Here is a 20,145-nt window from a genome sequence, read left to right as displayed (position 1 = left end):
TATACTCATACTCGTACTTGTCAAACAGTTGCCGATACCATGAACCGATACCAGTGCCGATCCCATGCGCCGATACCAATGTTCCCCGCAGCGCTTTTTGTTCCATTCGAAAGAGAAAAAAAAAACTGAAGCATTGTTGAGCTCAGGCTTGAGCATAATATGATAGGCTATACCATGCGCCGATAGTGTTCCGTGAAGCGCCTTTTGCCAGCGTCCGTTCGAGGAAAAAAAGCCTCTCCCAGGAAAAAAATTGTAAATCTCAAGCATTGAGCGTAGGCTAATTTCGTCAGAAGACAAAAAAAATTGTTCGACAACAACCCATTTTTCCATGACGAAGATGTGTTTGCGTAGTCATGAAACAGTGCCGTCACAACATCTTTCCCCAACACTGTCATTTTAAACATCTCTCCACACTCCACTCCCTTTCGCTGCCATACGCAGATAGGCCTACGCTAAGATCCCCAACGTTGTCCTTTTTTAATGTTGGCTATTCGCTTAGGTAAGGGTTTTGTAGGACAGGCTACTCACTAACAAACAAATGAAAATCGGATTTTTGTATAGGTGAATCCAACCGGCAGAGTTTTTAAGTACGAGTCCAACCGGGAGAGTTTAAGAGTGAGAGAGAGAGCTTTAAGAAATGGCTGATTGAGTTTTCCAACTTGTTTCAGTTGAGGGCAACGCTAAGACCAAGGAAATTGACGTCCCATCTACAGGTATGGAGCTCCACGAGCATGGGACGCGATGTTGCGAATGGACAGCAACAGCATCTGCCTAACAAGTTCTGCGACTGAACAAGAGCGTGCTCGAAGCATTCAACTCTCCTGCAGCACACAGCAGGATGTGCGCACATGAGAGGAGGGGGGGGGCATATTTTAGTCTGCATTACTGGCGATGGAAATTAAATAATACATCGTCGCCGGCCGCCACTGTTATCTTGTGCGCTCTCTGTGATGTTGCGATGGTCACTGCTCCTCCCTTTCACGCCCTTGTCTTGTTGCTAAATGTAATTGGAGTAGTTTAAGCGCACCACCAGAACAACCCTTAAGTCAACCAAGACCGCAATGTTGCGGAAGGCCGATGATAGAGGGGGTAAGTGACCAGCGGAGTGAAATGATCACGCTGCATGTGGTAACTCACTGCTCTCTCCTCCCTTCATCAACAATCGGTCTTACATGTTGCAAGAGTGCAAGTCTTTCTTGACTTCGAAAGTTGGACATTGTAATCTAATCCAAATAGCAGCCTTTTTCAGAAATTGCAGCAGCTAAATATTTAATTCTTTGTGTAGGCTGTTTGCAATGAGTGTAGTTTTCTGGGAGTGAATGTTGCGCGACAATCGAGAGAGGTTGCACACGGAAGCGCAGATAGCCTTGTAGTCCACGTTACACTGCCAGCAGACAGCGCCTCTTCATTTCACGGTAGCGCTTCTTTTGCAACATTGTTATGTAGGCCTAGTAGGCCTAGCGCAGCAGCGCTTAGGTTTTGCAACATTATTGTAACAATGTTGCAAAAGATAAGCGCTACCGTGAAGAGGCGCTGTCTGGCTGTGTGACGTGGACTCAAGGCTACTCTGCGCTTCTGGAGCAGCGGAGATTGTCAATGTGAACCCGTGTGCATGATCACTCCAGTTAGAAAACAACATCCACGGGAAATAGATAAAGTAGGCCTATTAAATATTCAAATGCTGCAATTTTTGAAAAATTATATTTTAAACACATCAACAGTATCGGTAGTACTCGGTATCGGCAAGTACTGAAATGATAGTACTCATACTCGTATCGGTTTTCACAAATGTGGTATCGGTGCATCTCTCTCTCATCCAAGAAGAGCAGGAACCTCTGTTCTGCATCTCGCTCTGTAGTTGGACTGAGGCAAGTCCAGTTAATTTTTCATAGATTGTCCAGATGTTACGAGTGTACGGCTTGTTGTTAGAACGGAACAGTATTTGTTTTTGCAGCGCAGAATTAGAAAGTCTTGTAACATGAGCAATATACTTCAGCTGTTGAGTAAGGTAGAACGTACAGATTGACAAGGAGCGGGTGAGGAAGAGTATATCGTTGTTAGTGTATTTGTAGCACCAGTTGACATCGTCCTCCTCTACAGCTGGGATTCTACCGCTACCTCTTATACCCCTTTTCCACCAAATCAGTTCCAGGGCTGGTTCGGGGCCAGTGCTGGTGCACAACTCGTTCAACTTGCGAGCCAGCTGAGAACCAGTTTGCTTTTCCATAGCTCGCGGTGCTAAGGGAAGCCACGTCATTACGTCGCTGTATACGTCAGTTATGTCGCTACGTTTGCATAAACCTTGGCATGAATATCAAAGCAAAAACAACACGGAAGAAGCAGCAGCAGCAACAACAATAATAATGGATGACTTTGCGTTTGTACAGCTGCTGCTTCTCGTCGCTTAAAAATGGCGATCTTTCACGGTCTTGTTATTGTTGTTGGTCTTAACAACTCCGCCCCCCCCCGCTGATGTAAGCGGTTCTTTCCTCTGGCCCAGCAGAGAGTTGGTGCTAGCCTGGAACCGGTTTTTCTGGCCCCAGAGCCAGTTCTTTGTCAGTGGAAACAGAAAACCCAGTTCCAAACTAAGCACTGGCCCCGAACCAGCCCTGGAACTGCTTTGGTGGAAAAGGGGCATCAGTCTTAACACTCAGGATTAACACTCTTGAAGCCGTTGCGGGCAAGTTTTCTGAAAAAATTCATCCGTGTGGATTCCAACTTTGCCAGCTGTGAGGCATTAAGATAACATGCCTGAGTACTGTAGGTGAGGCAACTACGAACACAAGCGGCTAGAAACTTTACACGTGTGGACAACTTTATCTGACGATCTGAGAGTACAGTTTTTAACTCATTCCACTTTTTATGAGCTGAAGCAGTGCGCTGGACCGTGAATGCTGAATGGCCTTCCTCATTCGATATAGTATAGCACTATTTTATTTAATCGTCTGTTCCACTATTCTGATGATGATCAATGTGTCAGTCAGTGGCTCATTACAGATAAAATCATTAAATTAAAAAAAAAAAAAAAAAAATCATACGCACAGTTGTTGTACTTGTGGGTTATTCATCAGGTTAGAAGCCTGAAAAACAAAAAACACACATTAGTAATTTTATCAACCTGTCTCCAACAGTTGTTGGATATACTGTACACTATATGGTCAAAAGTTTGTGGACATCTCGCTGTGCGTCTTCCCTAAAAATTGTTGCCACAAAGTTTCAAGCAGACAATTATATATACAGTGTTTTTCCATAACTGCAGTATTACAACTAGCCAAACCCAAGCCTGTTCCAGCATGACAACGTCCCTGTGCACAAAGTAGAGCCCTGCACTCCCGCGGGAGTCCCGCGAGACCCGCCGCAAAGCAGTGCGGCACGGGACAAATTTTGAAAGCTAATTGCGGGCGGGACCGGAAGTGCACATATGCGCGCGCGGGCGGGAGCGCACATATGCGGCGTGGGCAGGAGCGGTGATAAGCTGCAGTCCTACTAACTAAAAATGTGTTTGAAATGAAATGTATAAATTAATTTATGTATATCATATATAATTTGTGCTGGATATTTTATTTGGCATTAATAAAAACATTTTAAGACGCCTAAATTTGCAGAGAGAGTCAGATTGCCAGAGAAATAGCATCATAAATTTGCCATGGATCACTCTAATGACTCACAGTTCACACCCAGCTAGCAAGAGAACCATGAGTGAAGTGATTTAATGCTTCCGTTAGTCTACAACTTTAATCAGAGAGACAGGTTTCACAGTAACGGTAGGCTTGACTCAATGCTATCCCAGAAATCCTTCCTGTAATATGCAAATTTGGCTGTCCAATCAGAGGCGGCCAAATTTGCATATTACAGGAACGATTTCTGGGATAGCATTGAGTCAAGCCTACCGTCACTGTGTAACATGTCTCTCTGACTGAAGTTGTAGACTAACTCAAGCAATAAATCAATTCACTTCTCTTACTAACTCTGCTTTGCAATTAAAAAAAAAAAAAAACCATACACCATTGGTACAAAGCAAGCCCATTCACTTTTTTATGCTGATCAAAGAATTGCAATGGTTTCTCATATAATAAAAATGTGAGATTCCCGATTAAATATTTTAATCTCTTGACAGCACTAATTATTATTATTATTATTATTATTATTATTAGAGACAGTACATGCTGAATTCCAAAACAAGGTAAATAATAACATCAGCTGTAGATATTTATGCTGAAATCCACTCAAAGTAGGGGGCGAGGCATCATCACGCTGTGTCAAGACAAGAACTTTCCTGAGAAATAACGCGAACGTCTGCATCATGCGGGATTTGCGGGCGGGAGCGGGACAAAATATGGCAGGCGCGGGACTGAAAATCATAATTCTTTGCGGGCGCGGGCGGGAGTGGGACTGCACAATGCGGGCATGGGCGGGAGCGGGACTGAAAAATCCGACCCGCGCAGACCTCTAGCACAAAGCAAGCTTCAGTAAGACATGGAAGAACTTGAGTGGCCTGTACAGAGCCCTGACCTCAACCCCAGTGAACACATTTGGAATGAACTGGAACGCCAAACGCACCCCAGGCCAAATCCCCACACTCATGCTCCAAAATGAGAAAATCCTTCCCAAAAGGGAGGAGGTTATTACAACAGCAAAGCAGGGACTAAATCTGGAACAGGATATTTAAAAAGCACGTGGGTGTAAAGGACAGGTGTTCACAAACCTCTGACTATACAGTGTAGTTCTCAGTGAGGGGAAAAATACCCACCATGCTCATGAAACCGGGATTACTGAGCAAACCAGCGAGGTCAACACCGCCCATCCCTCCTGTCTGCGAGAGAGAAAAACTCAAGGCAGTGAATTTAACAGTCCTTTCCGATTCCCAGTAACTGATTGTAAATGTGCACTTATGAGAACTCACTGGGCTTGGCGTTTCTTTCATTTTCTGCTCAGCAATTTTCAAATTTGATTTGTATGTTTCGTTCTCAGGGTCCAATTCCAGAGCTTTCTTGTAGTAGCCCACAGCCTCGTTATGTTTGTTCAAACTCGAAAGCGCCAACCTGATTACAAGAAAATATAATACAGATCTTATAACATTATCACAGACACATCTTCAACTCATGAAACACAAATACAAGAAATTAACTGCATCACAGAATTAATAAACCATATAAAAACACGAGTCATGAAAATGAAAGAAACCTTTATATTAAAAAAAAAAAAAGCATGAACATCTCTGTACACAAAAGAATTCAACAATCCACTGGCACTACCCTCAGACAGACAGTAAACACAGTGGGCCTCATTTCTCAAACTGAACAGGAGTGAAATTATTCACAAATCGTTTACGGAAGCATTCACACAAAATGTGGTATTTATGAAAATCCAGCTAGTTCAGAAAGATGAGCTACGAGAACACCACAATTTATGTACATCGCTCACTGTGACAATTTAAAGGATTCAAAAGATAACTGGCATGAGTTACTGCAGTTATACAGTGGTATGGAAAAGTTTGGGCACCCCTGGTCAAAATTACTGTTACTGTGAACAGTTAAGCAAGTTGAAGAGGAAATGAACTCCAAAAAGGCATAAAGTGCATATCACGGGTAAATTCAGGAGCAAGATCAATGTAATTCTCCTATTTTATATTAAACTTTGATCAAATATCTGTAACATTCTGCATTCTCTGCAATTTTTTTACCTTGCACAATACCAGAAAAATTCAGTTGAAATCGAGCCATTTGAGGCGAATTGGTCCGCCTCTGAAAAAACTTGGCATTTGGATTTCCTGGGAAACACTGATTTTCGTGACATCGCGTGCGGGACGCCTCCCTCTGAATCCTACGTCAGCGCCGGTTTGTTTATGAGAAAACGACCTGGTGGTTTTCTGCAAATTTCTTCAACGTAATCGCATAATTATTAAAATGGTTAACAGATGTATCGTAGGAGGGTGTAGCAACACCAATCTTGATGGGATTAGTGCTCATCGTTTCCCAAAAGACCGGACAATGAGAGAGAAATGGGAGCGCTTGGTCTACACAGGCTGTGCACTGAAACCATGCAAAGCTCGCGCAGCCTGCTGGCGCTTCCGCAGGTGACGTCACGAATCTGGCTCCAGACTCCCTTGGGATTTTTCCAGATGTGTTTTGTTATTTTATTTTTTTCTGCTGTAGACAGATGGCCTTGTGCAAAATTACTCTTCTGGATGAGTGTGTAAAGCAACATACTTTCATATAAAAAAAAACCCTGAAATTGGTCCAGAATATGCACTTTAAAGATGAAACACACTTTTCAACATTTTAAGCAATACCGGTGTACAATTTTAGAGTGAAAAAAGGAAAGGAGTAACTTGCAAAAGTATGGGAACCCTAGGAGATTTGAGCACTCCGATCACTTTGATCAAGGTCTCAGACCTTAGTTTGTTAGGGTTATGGCTTGTTCACATTCATTGTTAGGAAAGGCCAGGCGATGCAAATTTCAAAGCTTTATAAATACCCAGGCTCCTCTAACCTAGTCCCAAAAATCAGCAGCCATGGGTTCTTCTAAGCAGCTTCCTACCACTCTGAAAATGAAAATGGTTGAGGCCCACAAAGCAGGAGAAGGCTATAAGAAGATAGCAAAACGTTTTCAGGTTGCCATTTCCTCAGTTCGAAATGCAATTAAGAAAATGGCAGTTAACAGGAACAGTGGAGGTCAAGATAAGGTCTGGAAGACCAGGAAAAATTTCAGAGAGAGCTGCTTGTAGGATTGCTGGAAAGACAAATTAGAACCCCGCTTGACTGCAAAAGACTTTCAGGAAGATTTTGCAGACTCTGGAGTTGTGGTACATTGTTCAATAACACCTGCACAAATATGGCCTTCATGGAAAAGTCATCAGAAGAAAACCTCTCCTGCGTCCTCACCACAAAATTCAGCATCAGAAGTTTGCAAAAGAACATCTAAACAACCCTGATGCGTTTTGAAAAAGTCCTGTGGACCGATGAGGTTAAAACGGAACTCTGGTAGCAACAAGTAAAGGTATGTTTGGAGAAAAAAAGGGCACAGAATTTCATGAAAAGAACACCTCTCCAACCATTAAGCATGGGGGTGGATCAGTCATGCTTTGGGGTTGTGTTGCAGCCAATGACACCGGGAACATTTCACGGGTAGAGGGAAGAACGGATTCAATGAAATTCTAGCAAATTCTGGAAGCAAACATAGCCCCATCTGTAAAATAGCTGAAGTTGAAAAGAGGATGGCTTCTACAAATGGATAATGATCCTAAACACGCCTCAAAATCCACAATAGACTACCTCAAGAGGTGCAAGCTGAAGGTTTTGCCCTGGCCCTCACAGTCCCCTGATCTGAACATCATTGAAAAATCTGTGGATAGACCTCAAAAGAGCAGTGCGTGCAAGACCGCCCAGGAATCTCTCAGAACTGGAAGACTTTTGCAAGGAAGAAGGGATGAAAATTCCTCAAACAAGAACTGAAAGACTCTTGGCTGGCTACAAAAAGCGTTTACAAGCTGTTATACTTGCCAAAGTGGGTGCTACTAGGTACTAACCATGCAGGGATGCCCAAACATTTGCTTCGGGCCCTTTTCCTTTGTCATTTTGAAAATGTAAAAGATGAGAATAAGGCTACGTTCACACCGCAGGCTGAAGTGACTCAAATCCGATCTTTTCGCCCATATGTGACCTGTATCCGATCTTTTATTGACAATATGAACGACACAGATCCGATTTTTTCAAATCCGACCCAGGCCGTTTGGATATGTGGTCCTAATTCCGATCCCTATCCGCTCTTTTCATATGCGACTTCAGTCTGAACCGCCAGGTCGCATTCATCCGACTTACACGTCATCAACAAGCCACAAACGTCACTATTCTGCGCTGAAGTAGGCGGCGGGTCTCTCAAAAAAAGTTACAACAACATGGCACATAATCACGGGCGCAGATAGAGGGTGGGACTCGTCCCACCCAGATTTAAATTCACCTCGTTCGGTCCCCCCCACTTATAGGGAGGAAAAAACGTCTATGCTGTCTTTCTTTGTATAAGGCAAACCTCACGGAAAAATCAAAAGACTAATTACCATTCCGTTTATTGAGGTGCACGGCAGTGTATACATAGTTGCAACAACTCACATAAAACAAAGACTGATATTCGGTTGGTTGAGCTGCGCAGACTGCACAGGTTGCGAGCTCGAGCTTGGTTGCTATGGTTACTAACAAGTTTGACAGGCATATCGGGGTTGGTTTGCTGGCAGCTTTGTCCCCCCCAGTTTTTTGTCCCTCCCAGTTCAAAAAACGTATCTGCGCCCCTGCGCATGACATCAATGCGAGGGACGCTTCGGGCTGTGAAGGTTCTGAATCTTCTCAATGGACGCAGAGGTTAGGGAGCTGATTTCCATTTGGGGGGATGCAGCTATTCAAGCTAGATTGGATGGGTCATACCGCAACCGGGTGGTTTTACTTCCGTAAACACTGGCCATGCTCACTGCGTGTGACGTCGTCGTATCCTGCAATGCGCATGCGGAACACTTTTAGGTCGCTTTTCGTTCATACTGAGGATCACATACAAGTCGCATATATTTGTTAATGTGAACGACCTCACAAAAAAATCGGATTTCACAAAAAAATCGAAATTGAGCATTAAGCCTTGCAGTGTGAACGTAGCGTAAAAAATTGTTTTTCCTTAAAAGTATAAAGGGAATGAGTCGTCTTTAACTTCACACCTTTTGGAGATGATTTCATCTTCAACTTGCTTAACTATTCACAGTAATTTTGACCAGGAGTGCCCAAACTTTTGCATACCACTAAAATAAATAAATAGTGCTGTCGCCTCACAGCAAGAAGGTCCGGGTTCGAGCCCCGTGGCCGGCGAGGGCCTTTCTGTGCGGAGTTTGCATGTTCTCCCCGTGTCCGCGTGGGTTTCCTCCGGGTGCTCCGGTTTCCCCCACAGTCCAAAGACATGCAGGTTAGGTTAACTGGTGACTCTAAATTGACCGTAGGTGTGAATGTGAGTGTGAATGGTTGTCTGTGTCTATGTGTCAGCCCTGTGATGACCTGGCGACTTGTCCAGGGTGTACCCCGCCTTTCGCCCGTAGTCAGCTGGGATAGGCTCCAGCTTGCCTGCGACCCTGTAGAGCAGGATAAAGCAGCTAGACATAATGAGATGAGATATATGCATGAATGAGATTAGGTTCTCAGGTTTAAATGATTTGAAATCAATTACACACACACAAACGTAAAGGAAATTACTATGAAACGAGTTTCACAAAACGACTTTGAAAGAAAACAATTCGTAAATTAAGACTAGCCATTTAATCCGAACAGAAGAAATGGTAGTGTATTTCAGGAGGAAGACTTGGTGTGTGCCTGTGCAAGCTGATGTGATGGCTAAGGGACACGTTATGCACAGGAGATGCTGTTTCGCCGGTTAGTTGTCACTTACATACTTTGTGAGCTTTGCCGGTGTCATTGAGCTCACGGAGCTGGATGACTGGAACTCATGGGAGTAGTGTAGCCAAGGCAGACACAAAGAAATTTTCAAAATGGCACGGGGACAAACAGTTCTTAACAGGGCCGTTATTACACCCTCCTCCACAGTCAACGTGTTTGTTGTGTCCAGAAAATTGACTGAGCTGCCCTCTAGTGGATGTCTGGCTTCGCATCCATGCCAACATAAAGGATGCATGGAAGTACATGGGCAGTGACTGTTAGATTGTTTGACAATGACATACTTATTTTCGTACATAAGGGAAGAAAAAAAAAGCCTTTAAATGTAAATCAGTTGTGCCATGAGCACGTTTGGCGATTTATAGTTGATTAGCACCTTATCATAAGAGTACAAAGAAAAGCTGCAATACTGAAACATTTGTAAACCTGGCATGAGATTTTTTTTATTTGATTTGGCTTCCAGAAAATATTTCCTCACAACTTTACTAAAAAGCTCATAAATAACTTTCAATTAATTCCTTTTTCATGATAATAACGAAGCCAGAACTGTCAGCAAGCTTACACTGCCTACACTTAACATCTCCAAAAGTACCTCCACATAATTTGAAAAAGAAGATCAAGTTTCATTTCCGTCTCCGGTCTGTACCATTTTGTGAGTAATATACTAGATTAACACAAGGCTGAAAACTTTTAAGGTCGTTAACAATCTCGGTATAGATGGGAATATGCACATAAGAGACATTTCAATTTAATTCATTAAAACAAAAAACTGCTAATTGACCAAATTTGTGCATTTTCATTCACTTGTACCAGATAATGAGGTGTCTCCCATAACCCGGTACGTAAAGTATGAACCGGAACGGGACGTTACAATAACGTTACATTTTCTAAATATTCAGGGGTTTCATACTTAACATCTTGTACTCATACGTATCACTGTCATGTATTCTTTGATTATCTGGTATTATTATATCCCGTCACATTGTATTAATGTTATATTCACGATATTTTCAACTGAAATTGATCTAAAAGCCCGGAACTCTAACTACGGAATATACCTCGGCGTGACGTCACAAAGAAATCCCGTGTGGCGGAACGAGCGCCATCTTGACTAAAATGTGGTTTCATACTGATCGTGAAAACGTGGGTTATAAAACAGAAGCACAGATAAAAAAAAAAAAGATAAGAACTTGTAATGTACACAATGTCAGCTGAAGAAATAAAAAGGTAGAAGTAGGGGAAGAGGCAAGAAATTGTAAAATAGATGAATAAATAGTCAAGTTATATGTTTTGACAACAAAACAACTAAACAATACATTGTTTTTCTTTGATCTTTATCATACGTGACAGGACAGGTTCATCTATGATGACTAACGCAGAATGACTAACGCAAGTACCGGTTAATAAAATGGCGAACATGACGAATATCTCTGAAACTGGAAAAACACACACACACACACGTTATTTACCAGCTGGGAGGTCCGTATTGTTAAATACCACTACTGAGCGAGGCCCTCTGGGCCGAGGTCAGTATTCAAGGCCGAGGTCACGGTATTTCACCATATGGATCAACCTTAAGCTGGTAAATAATATATTTATTTTTTTCTTTTCCAAATTCTAACAGAAAACGAGAGCGCCCGAAAGGGAAAACCGAGCCGAACCGTCATTTTGAATCCTCATTCACGGCTGTAATGCCAATAGCTTCCTCCTCGGTATACAAGTGCACTTCCATGGCAGGAAAAAAAACTACATTTTGCCGCCTATGTAGTCCCCTATTTATACAAATAGGAGTCATTCAGGATTCAGCCATGTTTTTGCTCGGCGTTAAGAGTTTTAGAGGTTTTTAGCTTTCTCCTGAAATGTTTTCTTTTATTTCTTCTTCCTCAGGGTAGTAAAACTCGCTTTCGCTGTGAAGACTGTCGTTATCGCTATCCATGCTGTAAAATTAATGCTATTCTCCTGAGAAATGCTGGCAAAAATTTATAAGATTTTTGATAATCTTTAAAAAAAAAAAAAAAAAAAGATAAATATTGACAAAAAATTCTACTATGTTTGTTGTTGTTGTGAATGAGTGAGTCGCCAGAGGTCCATAACCGGGGTCCGTACCATAGGATACGGACCTCCTCGCCAGCCAATCAGAGCGCAGGATTTGATGGAAACTGCACCGCGGGAAAAAAAAAAAATCATGTAAATAAATGTCACAAAAATGATACTGCGGGATGGAACACTTGTTATACATGGGACGGAACAGCATATAAAAACCCGGAAGGCAAATATAAGAAAATACGTGACACCACATTAAGATACGTGACGGTACTGTCCCATCTCGTACTGGCTTTATGGGAGATGTGAGTAATGACACGCATAGGCCGAGGCAATGCATAACAAATATGCCTATAAAACTGTTGTGCTCTGGCAGACATGAACGTTTTGCTTTCCAAACAGTCAATGTTTCCAAGCTTTTCCTCCCCAGAGACATTTGTAGGACATTACAAATGTTACTGCTTTATGAAATTACAGTAAAAACATGACTGAAACGTTATTCAACAGAAAAGCGTTTTAAGATCTCCGCATTTTGAAAAAAGGTATGATCATACATCCGTGACTAACCGAAACCAAAACAAGCTTACCGGAGTTGATTTAATAACGCTACAGAACACGATTACTCAAATATGTAGTTTATCTGAGGCATGACTTGCATTTCCTTGGCAAGTACTACAAAGGCAAACACTGCAAGAATTATTAAAAAAAAACAAAAAACAAGGGTGTACGGCTCAGCGGTAGATATGTAGTTAATGTTTAGTTACTTATCGTCTTACCCCATTCGTCCATATGCTTTACTGTAGTTTGGATCAATTCCGATTGCACGCTCACAATCTTGAACTGCTCCAGCGTAGTTCCCGAGTTTGCTGTAAGCTGCAGCTCTACAGACCACAAAACACCACAGGGCTTTTATCTACACAACATAACTCCATTAATATTGACATTGGCTTGAAGAAGCATCAGGCATTCATTACCTGTTGCAATAGTAAACTGCATTCTGTGGATTAATCTGAATGGCTTTTGAGTAGAAGTCCACTGCTGCACTGAAGTTTTCCACCTTCATTTGGTCATTACCTGCATCACATACATTTTGTTCTTTATTATTAACTGAGCGCGAGGCCTTTACGGGAAAATATCAGACCGAGGTCTTTCCCGGACAAAAAGACCGAGGTCTGATATTTTCCCATAAAGACAGAGCAGATGAGGTTAAAGAATTTATTATATGGCTCCCCCCCTCTGGGATTAAAATAGACGGTCATTATAACGAGGCATGACGCTGCTTTCAGTCACATTATATTTCAAACGTAGTTGAGTCACACATGCAGAATAAACGGCTAGCGGTTTCAAAACTGAATTTCTGTTAGCGGTTTCCGAATGCTCTTCGTTGCTCGTTTCTTGAATAACCCGGTGATTCGTTTGTCTTTGGGCCATTTTTGATTTCCAGTTAATAATAATAATAATAATAATAATAATAGTTAGATTTATATAGCGCCTTTCAAGAAACCCAAGGACGCTTTACAATTATAGACAAGGAAAAAAAATAAAGAAAATAAAAATAATAAATAAATAAAATAAAAAGTCCACCAAGTAGGGGTCAGGATGTAATTCCCGTGGTGTAGCAGCCACAGTCCCACCAAAAGGCGCACGAAAACAAGTCCCACATCTCCAGCACCGCCGCCATGACGCCGTCAGCAACATCGCTCGAGCACCACGCCATGGATCCACACAGCGAGCAGAGAAGCTCCGCCACGCAGAGCGCTGGTGTGTCCCAAACCGCCTGCACAGCCGCCGCGACACCACCGAGCAACATCGCTCGGAACATCACGCCAAGCTTTAAAGCACAGAGCGCTGGACAACCACGATGTAAAATGAGCAACGAACTCACTGCAGTCCATAGCTGGGAGCACAGGCATCACCCACGGCGAACCAAGGCCTGGAGGGAACCAACGCCCAAAACTGGGTCCGGAGCTACACCACAACCAGCGGACAAAACACTCAAACAAACATCAAACTACACAAACACACACAAAAAATAAATAAAAATAGAAAAAGAAAATAAAAATACAAAAAAAAAAAAGAAGCTCTGGTGAGAAGCGGCAGCCAGAATACGCACGACGTACTCTCAACCGGAAACGAAAAAAAAAGTTAATCTTTTTTGCAACGCTGAAAGCCGGCTACTTGGAAAGAAAGTCAGTAAATCACCCACGGGCATTTGGAGAAAATTCTGCCCGCCAAGGAACCAATCAGAGCGCACGATTTTACCAGAAGTAGCTTGTGCCATATAATAATATTTGGTAATTGCTTTTGCCAAAGTGTTTTGCCAAAACTTTCACCTAATACAAGGTCTATTTCCCAACATCTACCACACTATTTCCTTGGGGTTTTTTTTAAAACCATTTTGTAATGCTTTAACGCAACATTCAGTTGAGCACACAGTTTAAAAAAAAAAAATTCAAAAGGTAACAACGGATTTTATGTCCATACCATCACTTTTAAGTTGTTCTGCCTCTGCTAGCTGATCCTCTGTAGGGGAACTATTGGCTGAGGTAACTTTAACCTGAGGTGGATCTGCTACCTGCAAAATCACATACAAAACTCATACCATCAGTAAACCTGAACAAACTGGGCAATACTGCAAAAGGGCTTAGTGTATACTATACAACCAAAAGCTTGTGGATATCAGAATATATATGATTATCACACCCATACGCGCTTAGTGAACATGCCATTCCGGATTTATTCCCTCTTTGCCATTATAACAACCTCCAGTCTTCTGGGAAAGCCTTCGATGAGATTTTGTAGCCGTGAGGATTTGCCCATTCCGCCACAAGAGCATTCATAGTGCACTATCATATGGGTGTGATGGTCATTTGTCCACAGACCTTTATCCATATAGCGTACCTTGACAGTTGCTGCTGCAAACAATTCTGGCAAAGTCTGACAAACTGCTAAACTCTGGTCCTCGGTTGAGATGCCAAATGCAGTCTCCAGACACTGGATGGCAACTGGAAAGCAGTTTCAAGAGCAATTACACATCCGTATTACGAAAACAAAAACAAACAAACAAACAAACAAACTTGTGCCTCTATCTTTCAAGATGTACCTTCTAAACTTTCTTGAGCATCTGATGACAAGCCCCCAGACGTAAGCTGGTCGTGGAGGAACTGAATAACGGAGTAAGCAAGACGCTTTGTATCTGTCATTGTCGGTTGGAGGTTAGGACCTCTCCAGGTATTTATGGGGAAAACTGAAAGACAAATGAACAGATAAAGGAGACAACACTTAAAAATGTAACTGAAAATCAGCAATACAGTGGATTACAGTATAATTAGATTGAACTTTATTGATCCCTTTGGGAGGGTTCCCTCAAGGAAATTAAAAATTCCAGCAGCATCATTACAGGACAAACAGAATAGAAAATAGAGAAAAACTTCTACATAAATTAAAGTATTTACATATACAAATATATTTTTTTTTTAAAAATGAAAAAAGTCCAGCAGGAGAGGTACTGCACATTGTCCAGTATTGCTTATCGTCAGGCTAGGCTACTGCCCCCCCCCAGAGAGGAGTTGTACAGTCTGATGGCGTGAGGGACAAAGGAGTTTTTAAGTCTGTTAGTCCTACACTTAGGAAGGAGCATTCTGTCACTGAACAGGCTCCTCTGGTTGCTGATGACGGTGTGCAGAGGGTGACTGGCATTGTTCATGAGGTTCAGTAGTTTGTCCATAGTCCTCTTCTCTGCCACCGTCACCAGAGAGTCCAGCTTCATGCCGACCACAGAGCCGGCCCACCTGATCAGTTTGTCCAACCTGGATGTGCCCCCCCAGCACACCACGGTGTAAAACAGGGCACTGGCGACCACAGACTGATAGAACATCCACAGGAGTTTCCTGCAGATATTAAAGGACCGCAGCCTCCTCAGGAAGTACAGCCTGCTCTGTCCCTTCCTGTACAAGTCCTGTCCAGCCACAGCCTCTACCTCGACTCCCTCAATCAGAACTGGTCGTGACCTTGGTCTGGACCTCCCAAAGTCAATGACCAGCTCCTTGGTCTTCGAGGTGTTGAGCTGCAGATAGTTCCTGTTGCACCAAACAGCAAAGTCCCTCACCAGGCTCCTATACTCCTCTTCTCTGTCGTCCCTGATACACCCCACGATGGCTGTGTCCTCAGCGAACTTCTGAATGTGACACAGCTCTGAGTTGTAGCAGGAGTCTGCAGTGTACAGGGTGAAGAGAAGAGGGGCCAGCACCGTGCCCTGGGGTGCTCTGGTGCTGCTAATCACAGTGTCAGACGTGATGTCCTTCAGCCTGACGGTGAAGTAGCTGGAGATCCAGGTGACCAGGCAGGGGTCCGCTCGCATCCTGTTCAGTTTGTCCTGAAGCATCAGGGGCTGGATGGTACTGAAGGCACTTGAGAAGTCCAAGAAGAGGATCCTCACTGTGCCATTTCCCTTATCCAAATGCGAGTGGGCTCATCAGGCTAATCCTGACTACACTGTTCCTGGAGATGTGAGGAGTCGAATCGTGGGTCAGCAACAAGTTTGATCAGGGCTGGCACTCATCACTCCCTGCAGCTTTAATCAAAATTTATCATCATCAGAGTTGAGAGGCAGCACGGTGGTGTAGTGGTTAGCGCTGTCGCCTCACAGCAAGAAGGTCCGGGTTCGAGCCCCGTGGTTGGTGAGGGCCTTTCTGTGCGGAGTTTGCATGTTCTCTCCGTGGGTTTCCTCCGGGTGCTCCGGTTTCCCCCACAGTCCAAAGATATGCAGGTTAGGTTAACTGGTGACTCTAAATTGACCGTAGGTGTGAATGTGAGTATGAATGGTTGTCTGTGTCTATGTGTCAGCCCTGTGATGACCTGGCGACTTGTCCAGGGTGTACCCCGCCTTTCGCCCGTAGTCAGCGGGATAGGCTCTGCGACCCTGTAGAACAGGATAAAGCGGCTAGAGATAATGAGATGAGAAGAGACAGATGGTATGGGCACATCCTGAGAAGAGAAGCAGAGCATGTTGGAAGGAGAATGTTGAGGATGGAGCTGCCAGGCACATGAAAACAACGAGGGCCAAAGAGGAGATACATGGATGTGGTGAGAGAGGACATGAAAGTGGCAGGTGTGGTAGAGAAGGATGCTGAAGACGAAACATCCGGGAGCAGCCAAAAGATCATCATCATCATCAAAGCTGAAAAGTATGGAAGCCTGTTTCCTTCACCATGAAAAGATTTCTTATAATAATGAGGTTGAGATATTAAGTCACACTTTTGAGAAAAACACTCATTATGAAAGTCACGTTGTGTGAAGGCTTCCAAAGAAAAGGGTGTTGAAAAGAAAGAAACAAAAACAATCTATACATTGCTACAGAGTTGAACTTTGACAGCTAGCTGTGATCTTTAAATCAATATGAACTCATGTCATGAGGTGTGAAAACACAGCTAGCACGGCTAATCCACAGCTAGCTAGTTAGCTAAATAACAAACCCCACTGAGCCCTGATGGGGTTTAATGCGTTCGGGGGGGGGGGGAATGAAGGTACCGGAATGAACACCGGCTGCTGTGAGCTGATCTCGAGTGAACGGACTCTCGGAACATTCTAGCAAACACGGCTAGTTGTGACGCGGACCCCAGCTCTCGGCTGCAGGGTCTCGCTCCGCTCTGGATCTCGGCGGCTCTTTATCGCGAGACTCCAGCAGATAAACGCTGCTCGCGCGCGGCACGGAGCTAACAAACCCGCCGCTGTAGCGCTAGCATTGTTTGCTAGCCGGCTAGCGACCTTTATCTCGAGGCGCTCCGTTGTTAGCCACCAAAAAAAAGACTCGTATTAACTCTTATAATAACTTGGACATCAAAATGAAGTTTCATATAACAAGTGTTATAAATCACCCCCAGGTTTATAAAGCTTTACCCACAGGACTCACACTAACGGCCGCCTCAGCTGCTGCACTCCGCTGCTTCACTCGCTCTAGCGTAACTGCGCGAGCTCACCCGGCCGCATGTAACCCTGCCCCTGCTCGGAGATTCATCATCGCGTCGTCATCCTGCTACTTCTTCTTCTTTGTCTGAGAATTGCAACTGGCTTTTGGTGAATACTGCCATCTACTGTACAGGAGCGAGTAGACGGATTTTAGCTTTTTACAAACAAACGAATGAATAAATAAATAAACAGATACTAAATTATTCCAATTATCTCGTTCTCCTCTCCCCATTTATTATTATTATTATTTTATTTTATTTTTTTTAGTTTTATGGCGTTTGGCAAACAGCCTGGTGTACTACCGCCACCTGCTGGTATGGCGTGAGCACTAGGACGTTTCCTAAAACCCTAAAAACAATAGTAATGTTGGAAGCCATGACCAAAAGGTTGCTGGTTTGATTCCCTGGCCTTGCAGGAATGGCTGAAGTGTCCTTGAGTAAGGCACTGAACCCTTAACTGCTCCCCAGGCTGCTCTGTTTTGTTTCCTTTCCTATTAATATTTGTCCTCCCCCTCCCTCTCCCCTCCCCTTCCCTTCCCTTCCCTTCCCCTCCTCCTCCTCTCCCCTCCCCTTCCCTTCCCCTCCTCCTCCTCTTTCCCTCCCCCTCCTCTCCCTTCCCCCTCCCCCCCCTCTCCCTTCCCCCTCCCCCCCTCCCCCTTCCCCCTCCCCCCCTCCCCCTCCCCCTCCCTTCCCCTCCTCTCCCCTTTCCCTCCCCCTCCTCTCCCTTCCCCCTCCCCCTTTCCCTCCCCTCTCCCCTCCCCTTTCCCCTCCTCTCCCCTTTCCCTCCCCTTTCCCTTCCCCTCCCCTTTACCTTTCCCCTTCCCTTTCCCTATATGGTTAAGGGCCCGTTTACACGAGGACGCTGTCGGGTAAAAACGACTAAATATTTTATCAGAAGTGCCTTTCGTTTACACAGGGACGGCGTTTCCGAGGCTGAAAAACGGATAAAATTGAAAACACCCTCCAAAGTGGATAAGTTAAAAACGGCCCCCGTTGCATATCCGTCTAAACTACCCAATACGCAAAACTCCGCTCGGATCTGCTCACGTCGGGTACGCGTTTACGTCATACATATGTCATATACTGTACATGCCAGCCCGGGAAGTAAGAAAGTAAGTAAAAAAGTAAGAGCATGTCTGATTACATCGATCCAACGGACCTTCAAGCTGCTCTGTGTTTTAATGCAGTAGATGTGTTTTCCTGCTCACCCGCCCGGCTCGAGCTCCTCAGTTTGGTGTCGCCAAGTTACACACACACGCACGCGCGTGCCGCCTATTCAAACCGCTCGTGAAACCATAAACCCGAGACTGAAAACAAAACTAGCAGCCGAACGGGTTTATTTCGCTGAGATGGACACTGCCTTTTCTCTTCTTCACCAAAACAGGAGTGAGTGTTACTTAATAAAGGCAGATTAAAAGAGTTTCGGTTTGGGGGCGTCGTGGCTCAGGTGGATAAGGCGCCATACCATAAATCCGGGGACCCGGGTTCGGTTCCGACCCGAGGTCATTTCCCGATCTCTCCCACTCATTTCCTGTCTCTACACTGTCCTATCCAATAAAGGTGAAAAAAAAATCTTTAAAAAAAAAAAAGAGTTTCGGTTTGCTCCTGCTCCTCCCTCGAGCACTACAGTACCTCAGCCGGACTGGTGTTCTGTAAAGTTATCCTAGCAAGTTCGCATACAGACCGTTTTATTATTCAAAACAAGTCATTACAAATTATTTGACTCGACCAAAGACTCGACCAATACGCACAAAACATAAAAATCGGCAAATGCGTGAAATTCTCCCCGATTTTCTATCAGCCCAGCTGATCGGTGGGACAAAACTACTGTTGAATTTTCCTACCCTCCTGGATTTCGCGCATGTGTAGTAGGCTTGGTAGGATAACTTGACAGAACAGCGGCGCAGATGTGCAGATCAGACAAGACGGAAGATGTTGAGCATGCGTGCAGACATAGCGGAGACATTTATGCGTCACCATATAGACGCAGATTTCCTCCTTGAAAACGGTCGTGTAGACGCGGAAAAAAGTGAGAACGAAAACGGACTTTTGCGTTTTTGTTTTATACCGTCCCCGTGTAAAGTGGGCCTAAAAGAATGGACACCTGACTATGACACTCATATATATACTTGTTCAACATCCCATTCCAAAACCATGGCCATTAATATTTCGTTTGCTTCACTGATGCTTTATCAGCCTCCACTCTCCCAAAAAGGCTTTCCAGTGCATTTTAGAAGACGGCTGGGCTGTGGCGATTTGTGTCATTAACCACAAGAGCATTAGTGAGGTCAAGCACTGATGTTGGAAGCCATGACCTAAAGGTTAGAGAAGCAGCTTTGAGACCAAAAGGTTGCTGGTTTGATTCCCTGGACCTGCAGGAATGGCTGAAGTGTCCTTGAGTAAGGCACTGAACCCTTAACTGCTCCCCAGGCTGCTCTGTGTATGTTGCAATGAATGAGTGTCTGCTAAATGCCAATAATGTAATGGGTGCAGTCAGTGTTCCTTTTCGTCCCAAAGATGTTCAGTAGGGTTGAGGTTGAGGTCAGGGATCTGTGCAGGACACTCAATTTCTTCCACTCTAACCTTGGCAAACCATGTCTTCATGGACCTCACTTTGTGCACTGGTGCATTGTCATGCTGGAACACGTTTGGGCCAGGCTAATTGTAATGCTACAGCATACAAAAACATCCTGTACAAATGTGTGCTTCAAACT

The 20,145-nt window shown here is 44.0% G+C and overlaps 1 protein-coding gene across 2 annotated transcripts in view; it reads right to left on the bottom strand.

Annotated features, from left to right (window-relative positions):
* Nucleotides 1–17,496, bottom strand: part of sgta (small glutamine rich tetratricopeptide repeat co-chaperone alpha) — a 30,531-nt gene extending 13,035 nt beyond the window's left edge. The window contains exons 1-9 of one of the 2 annotated variants that reach the window (XM_060941656.1): nucleotides 17,368–17,496; nucleotides 14,569–14,712; nucleotides 14,367–14,470; nucleotides 13,950–14,040; nucleotides 12,440–12,539; nucleotides 12,242–12,346; nucleotides 4,904–5,042; nucleotides 4,751–4,813; nucleotides 3,043–3,080 (exon numbers count right to left, since the gene is read on the bottom strand). In XM_060941656.1, the coding sequence (XP_060797639.1) occupies nucleotides 3,043–3,080; nucleotides 4,751–4,813; nucleotides 4,904–5,042; nucleotides 12,242–12,346; nucleotides 12,440–12,539; nucleotides 13,950–14,040; nucleotides 14,367–14,470; nucleotides 14,569–14,668 (740 nt within the window). In that variant the 5' untranslated portion in view covers nucleotides 14,669–14,712; nucleotides 17,368–17,496. The remainder of the gene's footprint in view (nucleotides 1–3,042; nucleotides 3,081–4,750; nucleotides 4,814–4,903; nucleotides 5,043–12,241; nucleotides 12,347–12,439; nucleotides 12,540–13,949; nucleotides 14,041–14,366; nucleotides 14,471–14,568; nucleotides 14,713–17,367) is intronic. The other variant, XM_060941655.1, reaches the window with a different exon arrangement.
* Nucleotides 17,497–20,145: the final 2,649 nt, after the last annotated feature.

The sequence above is a fragment of the Neoarius graeffei genome, chromosome 15, assembly GCF_027579695.1.
Source record: "Neoarius graeffei isolate fNeoGra1 chromosome 15, fNeoGra1.pri, whole genome shotgun sequence".
NCBI classification, from domain to species: Eukaryota; Metazoa; Chordata; class Actinopteri; order Siluriformes; family Ariidae; genus Neoarius; species Neoarius graeffei.
Note: the sequence above shows the minus strand (reverse complement) of the source record. Positions and strands in the feature narration are given on the sequence as shown.